This window comes from Anastrepha obliqua, chromosome 3 (assembly GCF_027943255.1).
Source record: "Anastrepha obliqua isolate idAnaObli1 chromosome 3, idAnaObli1_1.0, whole genome shotgun sequence".
Lineage (NCBI taxonomy): Eukaryota > Metazoa > Arthropoda > Insecta > Diptera > Tephritidae > Anastrepha > Anastrepha obliqua.
In genome coordinates this window covers 41,007,519-41,030,088 of record NC_072894.1, presented here as the reverse complement: position 1 = coordinate 41,030,088, position 22,570 = coordinate 41,007,519, and the positions used below count along the sequence as shown (strand labels likewise).

The 22,570-nt window shown below is 37.0% G+C and overlaps 1 protein-coding gene across 1 annotated transcript in view; it reads left to right on the top strand.

Moving 5' to 3' along the window:
• Positions 1–22,570, top strand: part of LOC129241930 (uncharacterized) — a 79,403-nt gene that overhangs the window by 51,148 nt on the left and 5,685 nt on the right. The window contains exon 5 of the mRNA XM_054878479.1: positions 16,102–16,229. Coding sequence (XP_054734454.1) covers positions 16,102–16,229 — 128 coding nt within the window. The remainder of the gene's footprint in view (positions 1–16,101; positions 16,230–22,570) is intronic.

Sequence of the window (22,570 nt, the reverse complement as noted above, 5' to 3'; positions counted from 1 at the left end):
CATTCGATATGCATTATTCACGCATAGATCTTGCGAAGAATTTTTCTAATGATAAGGGATCGCCTTCTCTGACACCCCACTTTATTTCAAATGGCTATGAAAGATATTAGCCAATTCTCACTGTGCTGGTAATGTTTGTTAACGTCATGCTGTAAAGCCGGATGAGCTTTGCAAGAATGCCGAATTCAGACATGGTGAACTGCAGGTGATCCCTTATCGTACTGCGGAACGCAGCTTTATAATCGACGAAAAGGTGGGGAATGTCGATCTGTTTGCATCTAGTCGATAGTAGATTTACCAGGCCTGAAACCACACTGATTATTCCCAGTCGGTTTGTTGACGAGGGGTTTCAGCCTTTCTCAAAAAACGCTTGACAACAATTAACAGACAGCCAAAATTAAGTTTTACTAAAACGGGCGCGCACAACGACTACCATTCGGAATTCACAGAAAGAACGTCGGTTCGAATCTCGGTGAAACACCAAATTAAGCAAAACATTTTTCTAATAGCGGTCGCCCCTCGGCAGACAATGGCAAACCTCCGAGAGTATTTCTGCCATGAAAAAGCTCGACATAAAAATATCTGCCGTTCGGAGTCGGCTTAAAATTGTAGATCTCTCCATTTGTGGAATAACATCAAGACGCACGCCACAAATACGAGTAGGAGCTCGGCCAAACACCCAAAAAGGGTGTACGCGCCAATTATATACATATGTATATATAAAACGGGCGCGCATGCAAAAAATTTGGTCCAGACCGAATTTAGCACTCCCTTACTTTGCTTAAGTAGACCAAGTGCACCCCAAAATTTTGTATTGTTTACAGTAGTAATAACAATAACAATTTGCTGTTCATTTAGTTAAGTATGGGTATGTGCCTACTATTCTTTGGTATGGATACATAAACAATAAAAAATGTTTGCAAAAGTTAAGTGTTGCCGCGAGCAAATGCTTTTCCACAAACATTTATGCGAGTACATTGTGATAACAGCCATGTTCTGCTCCTTTCTGACAGCCAAATTGTAGGTAGTGTTTATTGTTGTAGAAAATTACAAAACTCAAATATATTCATTCACGTAGAAACACGTAGTTCAACTCACAAATACACTCGTAAACAAAATCACTTTTGCCACTCGCAATTATCATAAAAGTTAGCTGCGAACCTGAGGCGTGTTTGCCAGTTTTGGTAGAAATGGTACTTTCGCCCGGCAGCAGACAGTTGGCAAAAAGTTACTACGCTTTTACAAGTTTTTACCTTCCACTGTCGACGAGCAGTCACAGTTCACCAGCAACGAAGACAACGTCAGCTGCGTGTTATCGCAGTTAATGTTTAAATTTTTGCTCTGTTGGCAACAATGTAAATTTTAGGAATACTATGAATAACTTTTATACCTGCTCGCATTTATGCGTGATACTATAATTTCACTCACATAGCGGTTTTATGTTACAGCATGAGGAATCGAGATAGTTATGGGCATATATACAAGTATATCAAAAAGCACAGAACAATAGGATAGGTCAATTACACTATGTCTGTCCGTCTGTCCGGCCGTCTAACATTCTACTATATTTCAGTGAAAACTTAGTACACATATTAACCTTATTCTTGGTGTTAAAAATTGGCGTTATCGAAAAATAATTCCCTTATAGCGGAAATTTTCAAAAAAGTGTAAAGCGTGATGTCCCTGTCATATATATACTATACATAATATATATATATAATTGGCGCATACACCCTTTTTGGGTGTTTGGCCGAGCTCCTCCTCCTATTTGTGGTGTGCGTCTTGATGTTGTTCCACAAATGGAGGGACCTACAGTTTCAAGCCGATTCCGAACGGCAGATATTTTTATGAGGAGCTTTTTTCATGTCAGAAATACACTCGGAGGTTTGCCATTGCCTGCCGAGGGGCGACCGTCATTAGAAAAATGTTTTCTTTCTTAATTTTGGTGTTTCACCGAGATTCAAACCAACGTTCACCGAGATTCGAACCAACGTTCTATCTGTGAATTCCGAATGGTAATCACGCACCAACCCATTCGGCTACGGCGGCCGCCTTAGGATTATCCTTAGGAATACAAATAACCCAATATATTTGATTATGCGTTGTTTTATTTCAATCTAAAGTCCGATGCCTCCAAATTGATCACTCTATTCGTAATGGGGCTTAAAGCCGAATCAATATATCGAATACTAACCCGAATGTTCACTAAATTGCACACAGAAGCCAACACAATTAATTTGGACGCGTTATCAAAAGAATCTTAACGAATAATGAACTTGAAATTGAACACAGCTTTGATAGAGAAGAGAAGGTAAACAAATTACTTGCAAATGAGCAGGAATTAAAGAAGCCGAAAACGTATTATTGGTTTTGTGGAGTCATGCACCACGTACGTGATTGCACTTACAAAAATGATAGCTGTGAAAAAGATCACAAAATGGGACACAAAGAAGGATATTGCAAAACAAAATCAAAATTGACAGCAAAGCAAAGTAAACAAAGGGCACAACAAAGACATAAGAAAAAAAAAAACAAACACACGGCATTAACGAACAAACAGTGTAAAGTATACCAATCTAAAAGTATCACAGCAACGTAACTACGTGAAAATTAACAACGTGGAAGTTAAGCTCCAACTCAATACAAAGATTCTGCACACAATAATTTCGAAGGCCAATTTTAACAAATAAGGTTTCGTAAAAGCCAAATTATCTACTGACGTCATTTGCGACTACAGCCAATCGTGATGTGCTGTGTTTGGATTGAATATCTGCACTTCAACTCGAGTATAGTTCTCTCAGGGCTTTTTATAATCAGATTTCGCCAAAAAATGGGCAAGACTAACTTTTTTGTTCAAAAATTAATCAGCTAAATATCGACTACATTTGGAAAAAGTAGTAAAATACTGCACTGATCGAATGTGCCATGTAACTCGTAGCCGCCGTGGACATAAGCCGGATAGCATTTTCAAAAAGTAAATACAATGAAATTCTTCTTTTTGATTGGCGCGATAATCGCTACGTGATTTGGGCGCGATAAAATTATCTGCAATACCATGAAATTATTCACCATGAATTATTCTCAAGCTCCTAGAAATCAACCGATACTCCAACACAGAAGTTAACACAATATTTGTATTGTATTTACTAAAGCATAAAGCACTTCGGCACTAACAACTGTAATGCATAGCCTTTATGTCGATTGAGCAAGCATAAAAATTATAGCACATACATACAAGGTGAAGTCCAACATAAACAAGACTGGCATCATAAAAATGTTTTTGATGGCGCCATCTTTTTAATGAGTTAGTGCGTTGGAAGTTACATCCCTAGCTGACTTGCAGTGAAAGCTTGGTGACATTCGGTTTAGTGAAAGCGAAGTAATTGCGTCTGAAGTGTCAGTACAGGTATGTTTGTGTCATCGGTGCAAAAATGAGTTTCGAGCAAAGAGCTCATATCAAATTTTGTTTTAAAATCGGTAAAACATTACCGAAACATTTGAATTTGAGTGGTTTATACGTATCAGAGATGGTTGTACGGACATAAATAACAGCGAAAATCAGTAATAACCAAAAACTCCATTGAAATTGTTCATAAATTTATCAAAAATGAACCGAACTCACGTTCAAATTCATAGAATCGAAGGTGAATATTTCCAAAACATCGATTAATCGTATTTTAACTGATCATTTGGGCTTACGTAAGGTGTGTGCATTTCACAAGAATTAACTGAGGACCAAACATTCATCAGTATTCAGCATTCGAAAAACCTCATTAAAGAGGCGAGATAAGACCAGAACTTCCTTTACCACATTGTAACTGGTGATGAAACTTGGTGTTTTCAACATGAACCTGAAACTAAGAGTCAAAGTGCCGAATGGAAGGCCCAAGACGAGCCACCATACAAAAATTCGCTTTTGGAAATGTCAAAAATCAAGTTGATGCTCCTCTTTTCACGATTCCAAGGGAAATGTTTACAAGAAGTTCATCCCAACGGGCCAAACCGTCAATGCAATTTTTTATCTTGGCGTTTTGAAGCGTTTGTTGCCTCGCATTCGTCGAATTTGCCCTGAATACCGTGAAGGAGGACGCTGACGCTAATTCATGATAATGCACCATCTCACCGATCCACTCTTGAGACGGATTTTTTGACGAGAAATCGTATTTCAACCATCAATTACTCACCATATTTGCCTAAAATGACTCCCTGTGACTTCCACCTATTCAAAAAATTGCATTTGGCCATGAAAAGAAAACGTTTTGCGACCCTAAAGTCCATCCAAAAGAATGGTACCGATATCCTGAAGGGTATTCCGGTCAATGATCTGAAACACTCTTTCAAAAAGCTTTTAGATAGCGCAAAACAGTGTATCAAGGTCAAAGGGATTTGAATAAATAAACTCGAAGTTATCAGAACAATGCTTCTATCGTTTCTATTTTAGCTCATTCTTGTTTATCTGGGACTTCATCTTGTATATAAAAATGTCTGGACATACAAATATGTGCATACGTAAATACAACTAAGTGCTTAAATTATCGGCTACGCATCTATCTCGCAATTGATTTGCCGCGAAACGAGTTCACATCCGTTTCCTACCACGAGCTATCATTAACTTGTTTCGCCAAGTATCAATTGAATAGTTACCAGCGTACGGCAATAAATTACTACACATAATGTTTCTTATTATACACCCACATACGCTTATAGCATCGGTAAACATTTAGCAACAAATATATGAACTCGTAGTTGAATTCAGCTAGAACAGATGTGAAGCAGTGCCGACACATAAATTAATTATACGAAGAACTTAGTATACTTTGATGGTAATTTTTCTGTAGTAAATCGATGATGATATATCAACAATGATACATTTTCAGGTACAGGGTTCGTAGATACAGAGTGGTCCATTTAGTGTTTAGAATTTAATTCGGCTATAAACAAAAAAGACGTATAAATATTTTTTAAACAATGCAGAAAAGGTAAACTTTGCCTTAAAAATTGCACACAAATTCATTCAAATAACCTCGGCTCCCTTTTTGATATTCTATTTTATTAACCGAATTTTCATTAAATTTTTGCGTAATTTGGCACTTAAACCACCAATGGCTGGCTGCTCTCATTTGATGTCACAACTTGTGAGTCGCCTCTGAGTGGTTGGTGTAACATTTATTCGTATCAGCTCTCCACAAAAATACTCTAACGACGTCCAACTTCAATTTTTGAGCGGCCAATTGACTGATTATAGAACATTCGGAAACAGTGCGCAAAATATCAAAGGTAATGCCTGAGTTGCGGTGAGTTGCACATATCGCAGTTCTGTTAATGTCGTCTATGTCATCCTCTGCGGTTTGTGGCGAATCTGTAACGGCAATCCAATCAAACTCAAGAAACTGTCACTCTTGTAAATGCATAGTCTTCTTTAAAACAACGTGCGGATTGTGCGATCCCTATATAGAATAACTCTATTTGTTATAAGATAACCGCCGGTAGAAAAAAGAGCTTCATCTGAAAATATGATTTTTCATTTGTTCGGTTGTTCAAATTCAATTCGTTAAATGAGTTTCCCTAAAGAATGAGGGTTTGGCCCAATTTGCACTTTATGCCGCTAAGTTTTTCAATTCATGAGTTGTCTAGCACACGACCGTACAGTCGGACAGAGATGGCCAAATCGACCGTTCTCATCATTCTGAGCATTTTGGTATATACAGAAATGATAATACACTTATATATCAATTCTTTATATTATTACATAAAACCGTTATGGGAACAAAATTACAATCCCCATAGGCACAAGTGCGCGTGCATAAAAACCTATACTCGCTTATCTCCTGTAATCAAAGTAGTTAACGGTTGGCAGTAAATTATGCCTTTGCTAAGCTTCTGTAATAATGTGCGACAGACTGGCCTGATTTAAGTGGTAAATAATCATAGTTACATGCTCGCATATACACACATACTTGCATTAAAAATATCTATATGCCTATGTATTTATTAAGAGGTCATACATCTTTCATGCTGGAATAAATAATTGAGAAAGTTGATGATGAGTAAATTTGTTTTATGTAATTTATTTACTTGCTTATTATGGATTTATTATCTTTTTACTTGTTCGTTCTCATGGCTACATAGATATTTTCGTAAATATGTATTCGCTGAAAGTGTTCTATTGGGTGAAATAAAATGTTGTGAACGTTATTTTGATATATTTGGCGTTTCCCCATACCTCTTGCCATTAAACAGATTGCACTAAAAATTGAGGGTAATTTTAATAGCCCAATCGAGCAGCGCAAGGACTTAGAGGACCCATGCATGCAAGGCTCAAACCTTTTACAAGGTAAAAATTCAACAAATTTTCATCAACATTTAAAACCTTTTAGTAAGAATTAAAAGAAAATTTGAGTACGCAGTTTTATACACCATTCATTTATAATATATCCAACAAACTACAGGGTGAACGATATGAAGTGTTACATATTCCAAACACCATAACTTTTTTGTGTTAAATTAGTTTTTATTGATATCAACGACAAAATTGTTCAAAAATGATTACAATTTTAACATATATTCACTTTAGATTGATATGACCACCTTTTGCCTTGACTATAGCTTTCAAACGGTCAAAAAATGAGTTGCATGCTGGCCATTTTTCTTCCACTTCGACGTGGATTTCGTTCAAGCCGAGCCCTCACTTTCCGAACCATTTCTGGCATTGTTGCGGTTTTTTTTTTTGGTCCACCTCCATAGCGTTTTGCAATGCTTCCAGTATCATTGTAACGTTTTATAGTGCGATACACAAACATTTTATTCACTTTCAGGTGACTGAGCTCACGAACAATGGCTGGTTGTGATTTTCCAGCCAAATATAACGCAATCACACTATTACGTTTGAATTCACAGATCTAACCGTAGATTCCTTTTGGCTTCTGTAATATACCATATACCGGTAAAACGCAACTTCCATTAATTTCCATGGGTTTTCGATGACTATCATACGAGTACTAGACGCCTGTTTCATATATAGAAGTAACAAGTGTGACAAATGTTGTGTTTTCCGAAAAATCACACAAGCAGCAACTATCAGGTTACGTTAGGTTTTTTGTAACAGTCGGTTTAGAGTAGCCAACTCACTTAGGCCATGTAAGCCCGCTGTGGTACCACTGGTAAGTAGGTTTTAGCCCAACACCGGATAGTTCCGTAAAAGAGTCAAAATTGTATTTTCCTAACAACCTCGCTCTTCTCTCGGCTAAGGCTGGACAATTACAGAGGAAATATTCTACTATTTCTTCCTCGTTACTACAACTTCTACAGTATTCATGAAAAAATACACCTAGCCTAGAAGAGTGCGCACTTAACAAGCAAGACGTTCGAGATGTTCTCTCTTAAGAACAATTCTCTTGAGCTTGTCTCAGCTACTCGTATTTGCGACCAAATTAGCCTGAGTGTCTTGGAAAATATTATTTTTTATCCTTCAATACCTCTATATCCCGGACTGACCTTGAAGGCGGTGAGAGTTTCATTTAGAGCTGCCAGGCATTCCTGAGCAACCTTTGATCTTAGGTTGAACAAGATTGATTTGATGGCCGCCTGGCTATCCAAGAAGATATTTCTCGTCATGTTTGTACCGGCGTGTGTTTTAAGGTACATTGTTACCTTCTTTTCGGCTAACAGGACAACAACAGGCAACAACTGTTGGCGACATTTTTTCTATTTCAAATATATTAATGGCTGGAATGTGACAGTGGCAATGTTGGAAAATTGTCTACGGTTTGACAGTCTGACAATGGTGGCGACAATTCTCACTCTGACTAAGATTTCGTGATAATAGCGGCAAAACTTAATAGCTCCGTCGGAAAGTTTCAACAGGAGAGTTTTGTAAATTCATTTATATAGTATTTTCACTCATTCCATTACTTTTCTGTGAAATTAAAATTTCTTAAAACTAGAATGAAATCATGAGAATTTCCGGTTGCATCCTGTATTGAATCCATAAACAGCACAATTTTGTTTTGACCATCTTTCCTCCTGGCACATAGTGGTCTCAACAATGTAGCGAGTTTACTCTTTCTCACCTCTACCTAACAACATTTTGTCACACTAGTGGCATGAAGCGTACAATCGCCATATGTATTACTCAATTCGAGGTATACATCATGATTTATGGCTTGCTGAAAACATTTAGTGCGAAATAGTCAGCACTTTTTAATACACCTAATATTTTTAGACGACTAAATCGAAGCATTAATAATTCATTAACCATAGGAATCGTTTTTGTTTTACTAGCTTATTATTTAGATGATAATATTAATCATCAAATTATACCATATTTGGTTTAGATGCACATTTTGCTTTGTCACAACGAAACTACTAATCTAATGGCCTTCATAGCTCTCACACGGATATGTGACTAAACAAGGAGAGGAGTCATTTATGCCTCTACTTTTGTAACTTTACACCAATATGTTCTGCTTCTTATCTTATACCTGCGCATACATGTATACAAAGGGTATTGCAAAAGTGACGCTTAGAAACAGTAGTGAATAGTTCCTGCCTTTTTTATGTCATCTTTGACAGTTCTCAAGTAAACAGATGTACAATTTTATACCTTAGAATAACGCGTTAAAATTATTAAATCTCATTATGTAAATGGTTGACCTTTAAAAACAACGTATCATTAAATTCGTGATTCTTTTGGTGGAAATAATCATCCAAATGAGTTAACAGGTTGAAATTTGATGAAAAGATTTCAAGGAACTGGTTCTTCCGAAGATAGAAAAAGGACTGGCCGACCAAGAACTGGACTTCTTGTTGAGAATAACCCATGCTGAATAACCCTCAACGTCGATTTTTGACGTTCTCAACAATTAGGCATTCATGACTTCACTGTTTTGGCGAATTCGACCAGTAGACGTGCTCATACTGGACATTTAAATGATGTAATTTTTCACATGTAATTGCTGAGAGCCGTAGTTCGAATAAAAATAATGAAACTTGAAGGAATTCACATTTTGGCATGCTTTATTTTAAAACGACATCTAGGCAAGCCTTTTGAAATACCCTTTATGCGTACATATCATGTCGCAGTTGTCGCATGTAGAGGCATAAACGGTTCGCAAGACATAACAAATATGCTCATACTCGCAAAATGACAGTAAATTTGCTGTTACTATATGTGGCTATATAAAACTATAATCGAAATGCGTTGGCATTTCTTGTTATTGACTGTAAACGAAGTCTGTAGATAATCCACCACTCACTCATAAAGGCGAACAACTGTCCGTGCTGTTATAGTTGTTAATGTAGTTACATCCAAGTGTGCTGTAATAAAATAATAAACAAATAATTTGTGGTTGTACCTGGTTACAGTTTATTTGCCACAGCCAAGGCGCCTGCGGATGTATGGTTTCACAGCTGTTTGTTCCAAATTGTCAGCAATTTTTCATGAGAAAAAGCTAGCGCCACAAGTATACAAGAACTGTTATGTATAGGTACTTATATACAAGGTGAAGTTCAAAATAAACAAGACTGAGCTAAAATAGAAACGGCAGGAGCTTTGTTCTGATAACTTCGAGTTTATTTATTCAAAATAGGTCCCTCTGGCCCCGATACACTGTCTGGCGCGATCTAAAAGCTTTTTGAAATAGTGTTTCAGGTTATTGATCGGAATGTCCTTCAGGATGTCGGTGCAAGCCTTTTGAATGGCCTCTACGGACGCAAAACGTTTTATCTTTCATGACCAAATGCAATTTTTCGAGTAGGTAGAACTCACACAGAGCCATATCAGGTGTACGCGGTGAATGATTGATGGTTAAAATGCGATTTCTAGTCAAAAAATCAGTCACAAGGGTGGACCAATGAAATGGTACATTATCATGCAATAAGCGCTAGCTTCCTTCTTCCGGCTATTTATGGCGAATTCGGCGAATGCGAGGCAACAAACGCTTCAAAACACCAAGACAGAACATTGCATTGACGGTTTGGCCCATTGGCACGAAATCCTTGGAGACAATTCCCTTGGAATCTCAAAAACAAATGAACATCAGCTTGATTTTTGACTTCTCCAAACACGTTTTTTTTGGGTGGTGGCTCGTCTGGGCCTTCCATTCGGCACTTTGACGCTTAGTTTCCGGTTCATGTTGAAAACCCCAAGTTTCATCACCAGTTACAATGTTGTCAAGGAAGTTGTTGTCTTTTTCTTTTCACGTCCCTTTAATGAGGTCTTTCGAATGTTTAACTCTGAGCAATTTTTGGTCCTCAGTTAACTTGTGTGGAATGAAACGTGTACAGACCTTTCGTAAGCCCAAATGATCCGTTAAGATTCGATAAATTGATGTTTTGGAGATATTCAACTCCGATTACATGAATTTCAACTATGAACTCGGTTAATTTTTGTAAATTTACGAAGAATTTCTATGGAGTTTTCGGTGATTACATTGATTTTCATTGCCATTTATGTCCTCACAACCATCTCTGAAGCGTGTAAACCACTCATGAACTCTGGCACGAGATAGACAATCATCTCCATAAATTTGTTTTATCAATTCAAATATCTATTTCGCTAAACATTTTACCGGTTTTAAAACAAAATTTGATGTTAGCTCTTTGTTCGAAACTCATTTTTGTACCGATGACACAAACACACTGACACTTTAGACGCAATAACTTCGCTTCCACTGAACCGAATGTCACCAAGCTTTCAGTTTTCACTGGCTTTCAGCTAGGGATGTAACTTCCAACGCACTACTTAAAAATATGGCGCCATCAAAAATATTTTTATGACGCCAGTCTTGTTTATTTTGGACTTCACCTTGTATATATGTATATGCATGTGATGGGAATGGCTCCAGCAGAGTTTGAGAGATATAAAGGCTGATTGAAACGCTACATGATATCAGACTACTCTTGCACGTTACAATGAGACTTTGCTCCGAAAAAAGGAATGACCATACACAAATCAGTGGAATTCGCACAACGTAGTAAAGGAAAATTCCTCATTTGTACTGATAGCAGTTCATCCATTAAAGCCATACAAAACATTTATAGGAATAGCAAATTGGTCGAAAAAAAACCTTTGTATATAGTAGGAAAATTCGCCCCAAAATAATTTTTTTTTTTTTGAAGCATTTCATTCCGCGATTTTTTTTCATTTGTTTTTAATTCATATAGAAATTATGACAATGATAAACAAACAAATTTTTGGGTTTTTTGTATTCAGGTCACTGACGGGCGATGCGACAATGCCCGGCGATTGAGAAGCCCCGCTGCGACCTTCCTGCAAGAATTGAGTGTACGTCCGCCATTTTAAATGATTAAAATAAAAAAAAAAAACTATTATTTTAATGCATAAATAAACTGTATGCCAATTTTGAAAAAAATATATTGACTTCTTCATTTTAAATAATTTTAATGAAAATCAAGGAAAATATGGCCGTTTAAAGGTATGGTTATTTTCAATATTATTAACCCTAGAATCGTAAGATAGTTTTACCCTATGTTAATGCTAATATACGTAAATTTTACGTACAACACAAAAATTTGAAATAAATGTTCAACAAAAACTTGTATATCTTCTGTTTTGAGTATATATATGTATTTTGGGCCATTTAATCAAAGGTATCTACGGCAACGTTAGTGGAATTGTAGGAGTGTATAATTTCTGGCTTTGATGTAACTTCGTTCAAAGCGCCAGTAATATACATTGTGGATAGTAACATCACGTTCTTGTTTTGTTTAGGCTTGTAAGACACCATAGTCATTTCCTTATCAAACGCAAACATTGATGATCCATTTGGGCGAGATTTTGTTTCCAACAACTCTGGCGGTATTTCTGCTTTATTTTTGCGTAAGGTTCCCACGATAGTCAATTTGTATGGATTAGCCAGTAATTTTTGTGCTAAGGGAATGACTCCCATGCAATGGTTTGGTCAAATTTTCAACGAAGTAATTGGCTAATGGAGCACCATTGGTTTCAGTGAATTTTCCAAGATAAGGACTTGCATTTATTACATATTTTGTCGCTACATCACATAGCATTACAATCTTTATACCATATTTGTTTGGCTTGTTTGGCATATACATGCGGAATGGGCACCTTCCCCGGAAAACTACAAGTTGTTCATCAATTGTAACTTATGATCCTGGCTTGTAAGACTTTGTGCTGTTGTAAATGAAGAAGTCCCATATCATGGATATTGCAGCAAAACCGTTTCTTTCATGCGTTCTTCTCTTGTCAATTGATTATCGAACCTTAGGGCGTTTATCAAAAAGTTAAACCTGTTACGGCTCATGGTTGCTTTGTACCTGTCGCCTGAGTAATTGGGGTCAAGCAGTACATCCGTGGTGAGATGATTATTTTTTGATACTACGATGCACTGGATTGCTACTCCAAACATGACCATTCCTTCCCAAAAGTGGATTAGAACTGGATACATCTTCAATGTCATTTAGTTGTAGCTGCACAGTTGGTGCTGACTTTTGTTTTTTTGCCGGGGGACCCTTATTTTTTTTCAGATGCCATATTTTGAGTGGACTCCACGGCTTTCATCAGTTCCTCTTCAAAAGTATTTTCCTGGAATTCAGGAGAGTAGTCTGGATCCTCCAAACTATCGTCACTGTCAAAATCAACTTCCTCTTCAAGGTTGTCCTCAGTAAAGCTTACATAACTGTTAATACTGTCCAGGAGGGCTTCTATTTCTGCATCCGCAAGGCAACGACTTGAGTTTTCCATTATTTTTTTTTATTTCTCCTGAAAACCGCACGGAACATAAATTTCATTAACATATATTTATACGCTAATAAAAAGACCACGTAAAACTTACGTACAAAAATGTATACGGTAATGCTAAGACCACGTAAAATTTACGTGCACACTTTTTTTTAAAGAACGATTAAAGCTAAACGCGAAGTAACAACTGATTTATGATTCACTTGTTAATGCAACAATAAAATAAAGGAAGTACTGCCAAGACGTCGTAGCGATAGCGCCGAACGGTAAAGTGTAACTGACTTTTTTTCGCGACATACACGTAAAATTTACGTATATTACGATTCTAGGGTTAAGAGTGATTTTCCAGGCTTAAAATTTTTTTTAATATAACAGCCTAAACTGAAAATTATGTGTTCGAACTAAAGCTGTTTACAAATCTCAGTATAACACAGATAAATATAGTTTTATAGATGACTTTTTAGAAAACATTGTTCACGTAAGTATGTATGCACCTTATTTAGAGAATATGCTTTCCGAGATCTCGATTCCTTTGTACTGTTACACACAAACGTAAAACGAACACAATTGAAATACCCCAGAGCACACAAGTATACAAATTTATCTAGGACTTCTTCTAATGAATGTATCGATATTGGACGCATTGTAGTGATTTGACTTCTTTTTACAGGAAAAAAAATAATCGCAACTATTTTGCAATCTCTACACATTTTCTAATATTCTAACATTCGATAAGGTAATGTGTGCATGCAACGATGCAGGAACTACTACAGTAAGAGGAATAACTGCTTGCAAACTTCTGCAAATTGCCAATATAGTACATACATACATACACATGTGTATATTCGACTTTAAGGCAAGCAATAACTTCACTAGACTAATACGCATATTTTTTTATAAAAGAAATTTTGTGCAATTGTATGAACCTGTAATAAAAGTAGACACATCATCTTCATAAAATGCTAAGAGCACATGCTCCACTCTACTTCATAACTGATAGACGAGTATGTATGTGCGCTAAGGTATAGTGTTATTGTTTCTCCGATGCCTCTAACATTGCTTGCTGTTACTGCTGTACTAAATTCGCTCTGTGTACTACTAATAGGCTATGCAGCGTTCAGTTTATGCAGCTATACACACTTCAATAAATATTTAATATACTTACTACCATACATGCATTGTACATATATGCATATACACAAGGGATGTAATTTTTCTTCGATTATTCCCTCTGCCGGGATGCTCGGGATCTCGTTATTATAATCGTATATTTTATTTATTATAGGTATTATATATATAACTAAAAAGTGCATCAATATCATTTAAAAAGTTTTAAGGGGGTGGTAGGGTTTAGCGCTAAAAAAAAACACTTTTTTTTTGAATTTTTTACAGAAATATGGCTTAAGATACTTTAATAAAATCAGTCGCATGTTATTGTACATCTTTCTTTTCTCTGCGGTGCCAATCGGCATTCGTCGTAGAATCATCTGAAACTAAAAAAGTCGAATTTTTCAGTTAAAGTATGACGTAATGCTCCCCCCTACATTAATAAAAAATTTTTTTTTTCATTTTTGTAGTTTTGGTGGCAACAAAACGTAAAACGAGCATTTTTGGCGGAAAATTTCGCCATATTTGTAAGTGGTAAACAACCTTAAAAAAATAAAAATAAACAAAAACAGTGGGGGGGGGAGGTATTTTTGATTTAGAAAACGTGTGCCAAATTTGAAAAGAATCGGTTGAATAGTTTCGGAGTTGTGATTGGCACCGACTTTTAAGAAGTCGTTTCGGGAAAAACGCGTTTGAAAAAATGACGCCGACAGCCGAGCCCTTGGGAATTGCCAAGCATCTATCGATGCTCCGCATTCGAGATAGAGTGCCTACAAAGGCTATAACTTTGAGAGTTCTGCTCCGATCCACTTAAAATTTTGACACAACATTCTTGAAATGATTTACTATAAGATGAGTGAAGAAAAAAATTTCGATTTTGTGACCCTACCAAAGTTTGAGCAAACCGGGTCTGTAGGAGATGTGAAAACACCAGTGCATGCTCGTACAGTTCGTACTACTGAAAATATTGCTGATGTTCGCGATAGTGTGGTTGAAGAGCCGTCCACCTCAACTCGTAGTCGTGCCCAACAATTGCGCCTTTCACGCTCGTCGTTGATGAACATTATGCATAAAGACTTGCATTTACACGCTTACAAGGAGCAATTGACTCAAGAACTAAAGCCTCTTGACCATTTCGAGCGTCGTCATTGGTCAGAATGGTGACAGGAAATGGCAACAGTGAATGACCAATTTTCGAAGAAAATCATTTTCAGTGGTGAGGCACATTTTCACCTCAGCGGATTCATCAATAAGTAGAATTACCGCATTTGGGCGAATGATAATCCAAGAGTGATTGCCGAAAAACCAATGCACCCACAAAGAGTGATTGTTTGGTGCGGTTTATGGCCCGGCGGCATCATTGGGCCGTATTTTTTCCAAAATGAGGCCGGACAGGCAGTTACTGTGAATAGTGTTCGTTATCGTGAGATGATAACGAACTTTTTATGGCCCGAATTGGAAGATATGGATGTGGACGATATGTGGTTTCAACAGGACGGTGCCACTTGTCACACAGCTAACGAAACAATGGCCCTTTTGCGCGAAAAATTTGATGGCCAAATAATATCACGACGCGGCGATGTCAATTGGCTGCCAAGATCATCTGATTTAACACCGTTGGACTTCTTTCTTTGTGGTTATTTGAAAGAAAAGGTGTACGTCGATAAGCCAGCAACAATTCAAGAGCTAAAGGATGAGATAATTCGGCACATTAACGGCATAGAACCTGAATAATGTCTAAGCGTCATTGAAAATTTGAACCATCTTGAAGGTGTGCCGCCGAAGCCGCGGCGGCCATTTGGCCGATACTTTGAATTGAATTGAGCCATACCAGTATTATCATAATAAAGAGAAATGATAATAATTTCCTAAAAAAATTGTATTTATTCAAAATCAACACCGGCCTTTGAAACTTAACCACGCTTTATATTGCAACATTCTTTATACATTTTGCTGTATAAGTGGAATTTTCTGTCTCCATTGCAAGTGAGTCGTAAAAAATTACATATCCCATTAGTAATTCCGGGGATCTCGGTACTCAAAAAATACTGGCATCCCTAGTGTGTAAATACTTATGTACATGAAATTTATCTTGTGTGCTAGTGAGGCATGCAGCCGGAAATAATGTTCACTGTCTATAAATGCTTTCATACTAACACATGCACATATGAGCATTAATGTATCTACTATATGAATTTTTTCTCTTCTAATATTTTTTCTCCGTTACTTTAAATGGACAAACTCACGAATATCTTCTGCATCTACTACAATAGTGCCAACAGCAAGCATATTGGGTGGACCCGACTTATATGTGGATAAAGGCAGTACAATTAATCTTACCTGTGTAATCAAGTTCAGCCCCGAGCCACCGACACACATTTTTTGGTATCATCAAGATAAGGTAAGTAGGCTATGCTATTATATGCATCCACTTACTGTAAGGTAAGTTGTAGGCTACACTTTTTATATGGAATTTATGTATGCTTCACAGTGCATATGTATATGTAAATATGATAGCTTCGGCAATGGTTCGTACCCAAGTGTTGACTTTAAAAGAAAATTTATTTCCAACATACGCAGGTGCTTTAGGGTGGAGTGCTATACACTTTGGTAGTTTCATTGGTGTCTCGATCAGGTGTGCGCAGAGCACTATGCACGACATTTTGCCAATGAGAGGACTGGAAAAGCTGCAAGTGTCTAAAGTGCTTAAGAAACAGTCCGTCAAAAATCATGTAATGAAAAGTTTTTCGGGCTACAAACGGTGCCATTCAAATCTCTTCGTCTTATTTTTGACTGGCGCAATAACCTTTTTGCGAGAATTTTTTTTTTGTTTTTTCGAGCTTGCCGAAATCCGATTTCTTCTCCGGCGGCGGTACGTAAAGAATAATGTTGCTTTATTGCTCATACATGCCGGATCATGATGGAAAGAATAATTAGATGGCGCCTATCGTGGTACCGTTACTTTGCGCTCAGCGAATTTGACAATAAGTTCCGTCGTTTACCATTTTCTTAACATGATTTAGGATTTATTTTTTTGTTATTTAGTCTCGGAGTTTTAGTTCTTTCTTCATGACATTTTTCTAGCCTGTGCTAATTGAAAGTATTGTTTATAATTATGTAAAATATTAATACTTTAGTTCAATAATTCACTCAGTTTTACTTAGCTTTACTTTTTTTAACGTAGCATTGTCCGCGATTGCAGCTCTTGTTGATGTTTTTCTGCTTTCAGCAGTCAAATCTCTCTCTCGCTACTGAAGTGTTGCCTAGCTCTGGATATAAAAACGCACTAAAATGCCCATTTAAAGAAAATAAAACATAAAATCTTCATTGAATTACTTAAAGAACTTCGTATGCGTGACAAATTGTTTTTAAAATGTGCGCTTTTTTAAATAAATGTGTTATGGTTATATAGAATTTAATTTATGAGACTTTTTTTGTTAAGCCAAACTCTTTTGTTAAGGGAGCGACTTTTTTGCTATATTTGAGGTTATGTATCTAGATAAGGTACTCTTTTTGTAAAAATGTCGTTATGGTTTCTTTAGTATTTTCTGGTATTTTTTTGCTTATATTTACTATGAATACACCTCTTAATGCCCTATGTCTCACTAAGGATTGATGACTGGAAGAAACGATTACACCTCTATGGTTTTAATTCGCATTCAGTAAGTTCAAACGCTTTTTAAAATGAGAAAAAAGGTTTTCAATCTTAAGAAGAGACGAGAGAAGAAGATGTAATATTCTTGCATAAACTTAAAAGGAACAAAAAATTAAATTTGCACTTTCAAAATTTCAAATTTTATAAGAATCAAGAAATTTTCATTAGCACTAAAATCTTCTCAGAGTAACCTTTGCCTGACGGGGAGTGACTGCTATTAGAAAATACTTTCTCTATAATTTTGGTGTTTCGTGCCGGGGTTTTGAACACTGGCACTTTCGCAAAATAATTGTAGATTACCAGATTTGGCCTTCAGCTGTGATGAAAAACGAAATTGAGCCAATTGAACGTCACCGGATACTCGGCAGCCGAATTGCCCCAGCTCATTTCATACGTAATCACACATTCATCCAATCAAGAGAGAGCCAGTTAACGGTCTAATATTGGCCACACCTTAGAAATTTTTTCTCCCACCGTAACAAGTAAATAAATAAAACAAATAATGTTAAGAAATAAAACTATTTTTTGCCTAGTGGACGGCTCTTTAATTACATTTTGACATTCCATTCATGTATACAAGCCTCTTTTGAATTTAGTTTTCGCTCTATTGATTCTATCAATAAAATTTTAAAAATCCTCGAAATGGTATTAAACGCTTATGTCTCGTGCCTGAACTATGCATCAGTTATTATAAAACCTTCCATTCCAGATATTGGAACTTCTGGCGCGTCGCTAAAGCTGTGTACATATGGTATTAAATACTTTAACCAAACACAAAACTCTTCTTATTCTCTTACTCTGGACACTTTTGGTCAATCTCTTATAACCCATTTTTCATCTTCAATTACCCTCTGCTTTAGAAATAGAATGTCGGCATCTAGAGCTTCAGAAAATAATCCGACTGAATTCCTTTTAACCCTTATATCGAACTGCTTATTGATAACAGCTCTATGTTTCATTCGATGCTGTTATGAATTCATAATCACAAAATTTTTTTTGGCTGCTGTTGCGACTTTTTCCGGCGTGACTACGAATTGTGTTTCGTTTTTTTTTTTTTGTTCGGGACACAATTAAGTCATCGTAATGCACTCGGATTCCCTTTTTAATTTTCTTTAAATCTACCCGACCTCCGATTAAATCTGAGTAGATCTTATGGTGCCAAGGATTCTTTTCACCTTAGTTATAGTGAAAAGGCTCCCCATAAAGAACACCTGCCGGAGATGCCACAAAACTCTAATGCCAACCAATCCGTTTGAGTAATTCAGGGCAATCACACATCTGCAAATCAGATCGAAGAGAAACACACAATTAAATGGTGCTTCATCTTTCTAATAACTGTAGGTTTATTAGTTAAGAGAGAGGAGCTTAAGTTGGAAGCGGGTCGGAAATATAAGAGGCTGGAAAACAAAATTAAGGAAATTTTCTTTGAACCCGTTTGAAGTATGACTGTTATAAATTGGGCCCGAAATTATAAACTCACAGTCTTATTTTGAATCTACTTGTGAGTTTTCGAAGCAAACCTCAAAGATTGTTCAAGAATGTAAGAAGAACCTTAACTCTATCGCAAGACAGAACACGCTTATACTTATATGGGTTCCAGGACACTCCGTATCAGCGGCTGCCCCACAAGGGCCAGAGCCAATAATCGAAATCAGTTCCGCAGAAATAATGAATTGGATCAGCGATTATGTACGCTGCAGAGCTGAAAAGTGTTTTGTGCCAAGTCCGAACAGAAAACTGTCAAACTTTCTACTAAAACTTGGAAGGAAGGACGTTCGGTTGATGGTCGGTATTATTACAGGACACAACCCATGGGGTCAGCCCCCACCATTGGAATCATTGAGAACCCAATGAGCACTAAGCACTTCCTCTGTGAGTGTCCTGCCTTTGCTAGAGCAAGCCGACGAGTTTTGGGTTCCGATGACGAGAGAATGAGTAAAATTCGTTTTCTAAAACTGGAGGATATTTACAGATTTGTCGACAAATCTGGAAAATTCTGTCAGGACTAACTACCCTTTTCTCTGTATAAATTCTTTCCTAACTCTTTCCCTGATACTTTTCTCCTTTTCTCCTTTCCTCCTTGACTACCTACCCTCTTTCCAGAGCTCTAAATGTAAGGGGCTTTTTAGCCTGAGTGTTTTAGGAGCCACCAAATCTCTTGCTGCTCCTTGGCCCGACCTATTCCAATTTCAAATCTACTTGTGAGCTAAAGAGAATTTTCCATGGCTTTACCAAGCCCATATGCCCGATTCATTGTATATGTCATAGAAATTGGCTCACGACAGGCAGCTAGCGGAAATAGGTCAGAACTTTTTACTTCACCCAATATTTACTTAGCACTCGTTATTTGAAGGAGTTTTATGTTCGACAGCAAATATTTGCCAAAAATTTGCGCCTACTCTCACACGTAAAAACAAAGTTTTCATGTTGGCACGCCACCAAACAAATTTTATCAATAAATTATAGAGTTCAAGTACCGCAATGCCATCAACCGCCAACTTACACACACACACATACATGCATACATACGTAAGTAGATGTAACTCCACTAAGGCGGAGACGCTAGCGCACTTGCGTGGGAACAAACAAGTAGCCAGTTTTAAAAACTTTTATCGCAGCCATTTTTTCCTCGCACATCACACACGCACATACCTACCCAGTTCATTTATTTTCAAAGAGCACAAGAACATGCGATATACATACAAATACACAGAAGTGCACGAGTTGTGTTCATGTCGGTGGCAAATGATGTGCACATACATGCGTGTATGTACGTAGATAAACGAGTTCAAACCTACTTATTTATGCCTCGTTGAAATAACGCCCGCTTTAAGAAAAATCGTCGCCGAAGAGCTGGCGGTGATTTTCGTTTAAAATTGTATTAGTAGCAACGTGGCAATTGATACATGGCAACGCCTTCATGCTCAGTGCCTGAATGTTGAACGCCTGCAGTGTGCCTCAGATTTAACGAGCATGCCACTTGCAACTGCCACATGCAACGCAAAGAGGCCAAAGGCAGCCATGCAAGCGAAGAAGGCTAAAAGAAAGCAAGGGGTTCAATGAAATCTGCTTTACAAGCTGATCATATCGCGTTTGTTCTGCGCCGTCAACGAACGTTGGGAATTGAAAAATATTAAAGACTATGAAAAATAAATAAGAAAGCTATACTCGTACTTATAAAATAAAATAAGGAGCACCTAGGCATCCTTCCTTTGTGGAAGCACACAAATGCACAGTTTCGCTGTGAAAGTGAATTAGCAGCTTGAGGATAGGAGGAAATGCAAATTGCAGTGGAAAAAAATGATGGGGTTGGTGATGTGAGTGCGGCCAGAAGTTGTCGATTATTTTTCTAGGGTGGAAAAATTTTTATTGTTCTACGTAAGAAAAACGAGGTAGGCATATTTTTGTAATTGATAATGCCATAACCATAACATTTGCATTTTGTCATAAAAAAACGGATTATTTTCCACTAAGTCAATTAATTTTTCTTCGTTCATTTATAATATCCAAATTTGTATCGCAAAATAAATGTAGAATATTTCACAACTGGGGAATTACCAAAATTCAAAATTCAGCTACGGTTATAGCTATGACATCGTCGAGCGGCACCTATAATCGTTTTCAGTGATGCGTTATGTTTGATCAGAACAGCAATGGCTATGATAACGATTATGGATAATTGCAGCCTTTATACCGTTGGACTTCTTTCTTTGGTGTTATTTGAAAGAAAAGGTATACATCGATTAGCCAGCAACAATTCAAGAGCTAAAGAATGAGATAATTCGGCACATTAATGGCATAGAACCTCAATTATGCCTCAGCGTCATCGAAAATTTGGACCGTCGGATGGAGGTGTGTCGCCGAGACCCCGGCGATCGTCTTGCCGATATTTTATTCAATACGTAATTGAGCCATACCAGTATTATCATAATAAGGAGAAATGACAATCATTTCCTAAAAAAATTGTATTTTATTCAAAATCAATACCGGCCCTTAAAACTTAACCTCCCTTTAGATAAGGAACTATTTGCATTTAGTGGTCTTTGGCCGATATTTTGTTTTGTGCGTAATTAAATCATTCCAATATTATCATACTAAAGAGAAATTACAATAATTTCCTAAACAAATTGTATTTAATTCAAAATCAACACGGGCCCTTAAAACTTAACCACCCTTTATTAGGCTCCTGTGGTTCGCCACTTCCCTACTCGTTGTGTTTGGCCTCACTTGATGAAAAAATTGAATGGGAAAGCAACAGCAAAGCTATCGAGCAAGATTCTCCGCTGGTAAGATTTTACCTAAAGAATGATAGAGAAGAAGATTGTGCCTTCCGAATTCGGTGTGTCGTAAGAGCCCATAACTAAACATACAAAAGGAAGGGGAATTATTTGATTGTGAAGAGGAAGAGTGGGTGAAGGCAGTAGAAATAACCAAATACAAGAAATTATACGCACACACACATACTTTCTAGCCACGACGATTTCCGCATAAAAACGCAAACAAACTGCATTTGGAGGCTTTATATTAATTTGCTCTTTCACAATTTAACATACGGCACTTCATTAGGCGCTTTCATTAGTTTGACTAGTTTAAATCTCATAAATGACAATACCACCAATCCATACACTTAATTTTCACAAGCATGTACTTTCTCCTACTTTTCTTTATTTTGTATCGGAATGGGAGCTGACGTCAGACTTTTCCCAATCGCGAAAAGTAAAGTATTTGTTTTGCCCAGGTGCCGCCTAAGGTACTCAGTTCACCATGGTTTACCTCATAAAACTGGCATAACTCACTATTTTCAATGCTGCCAAATCTCCCTTCTGATGTTAGGCAAGTTACATTAGACGCCGTTCAAACAGAGCAACTTTTGTTAGTTTAAAATTTTAGTTGTTTTTAGCTGCAACTTCCGTCAGAAGTATGAGATAATAATGCCATCGGCAAGCAAATCACAGCAAGCGTTATTCTTTTGGCACATAATTTTTTCTTAAAAAGCTCGTAAATGATTTTAGAAGAGATTGTCTAGGAAGAATAAATGGATAACGAATTCGGACTCAGCAAGCCCGAAAAAAGTAAATATAATTTCT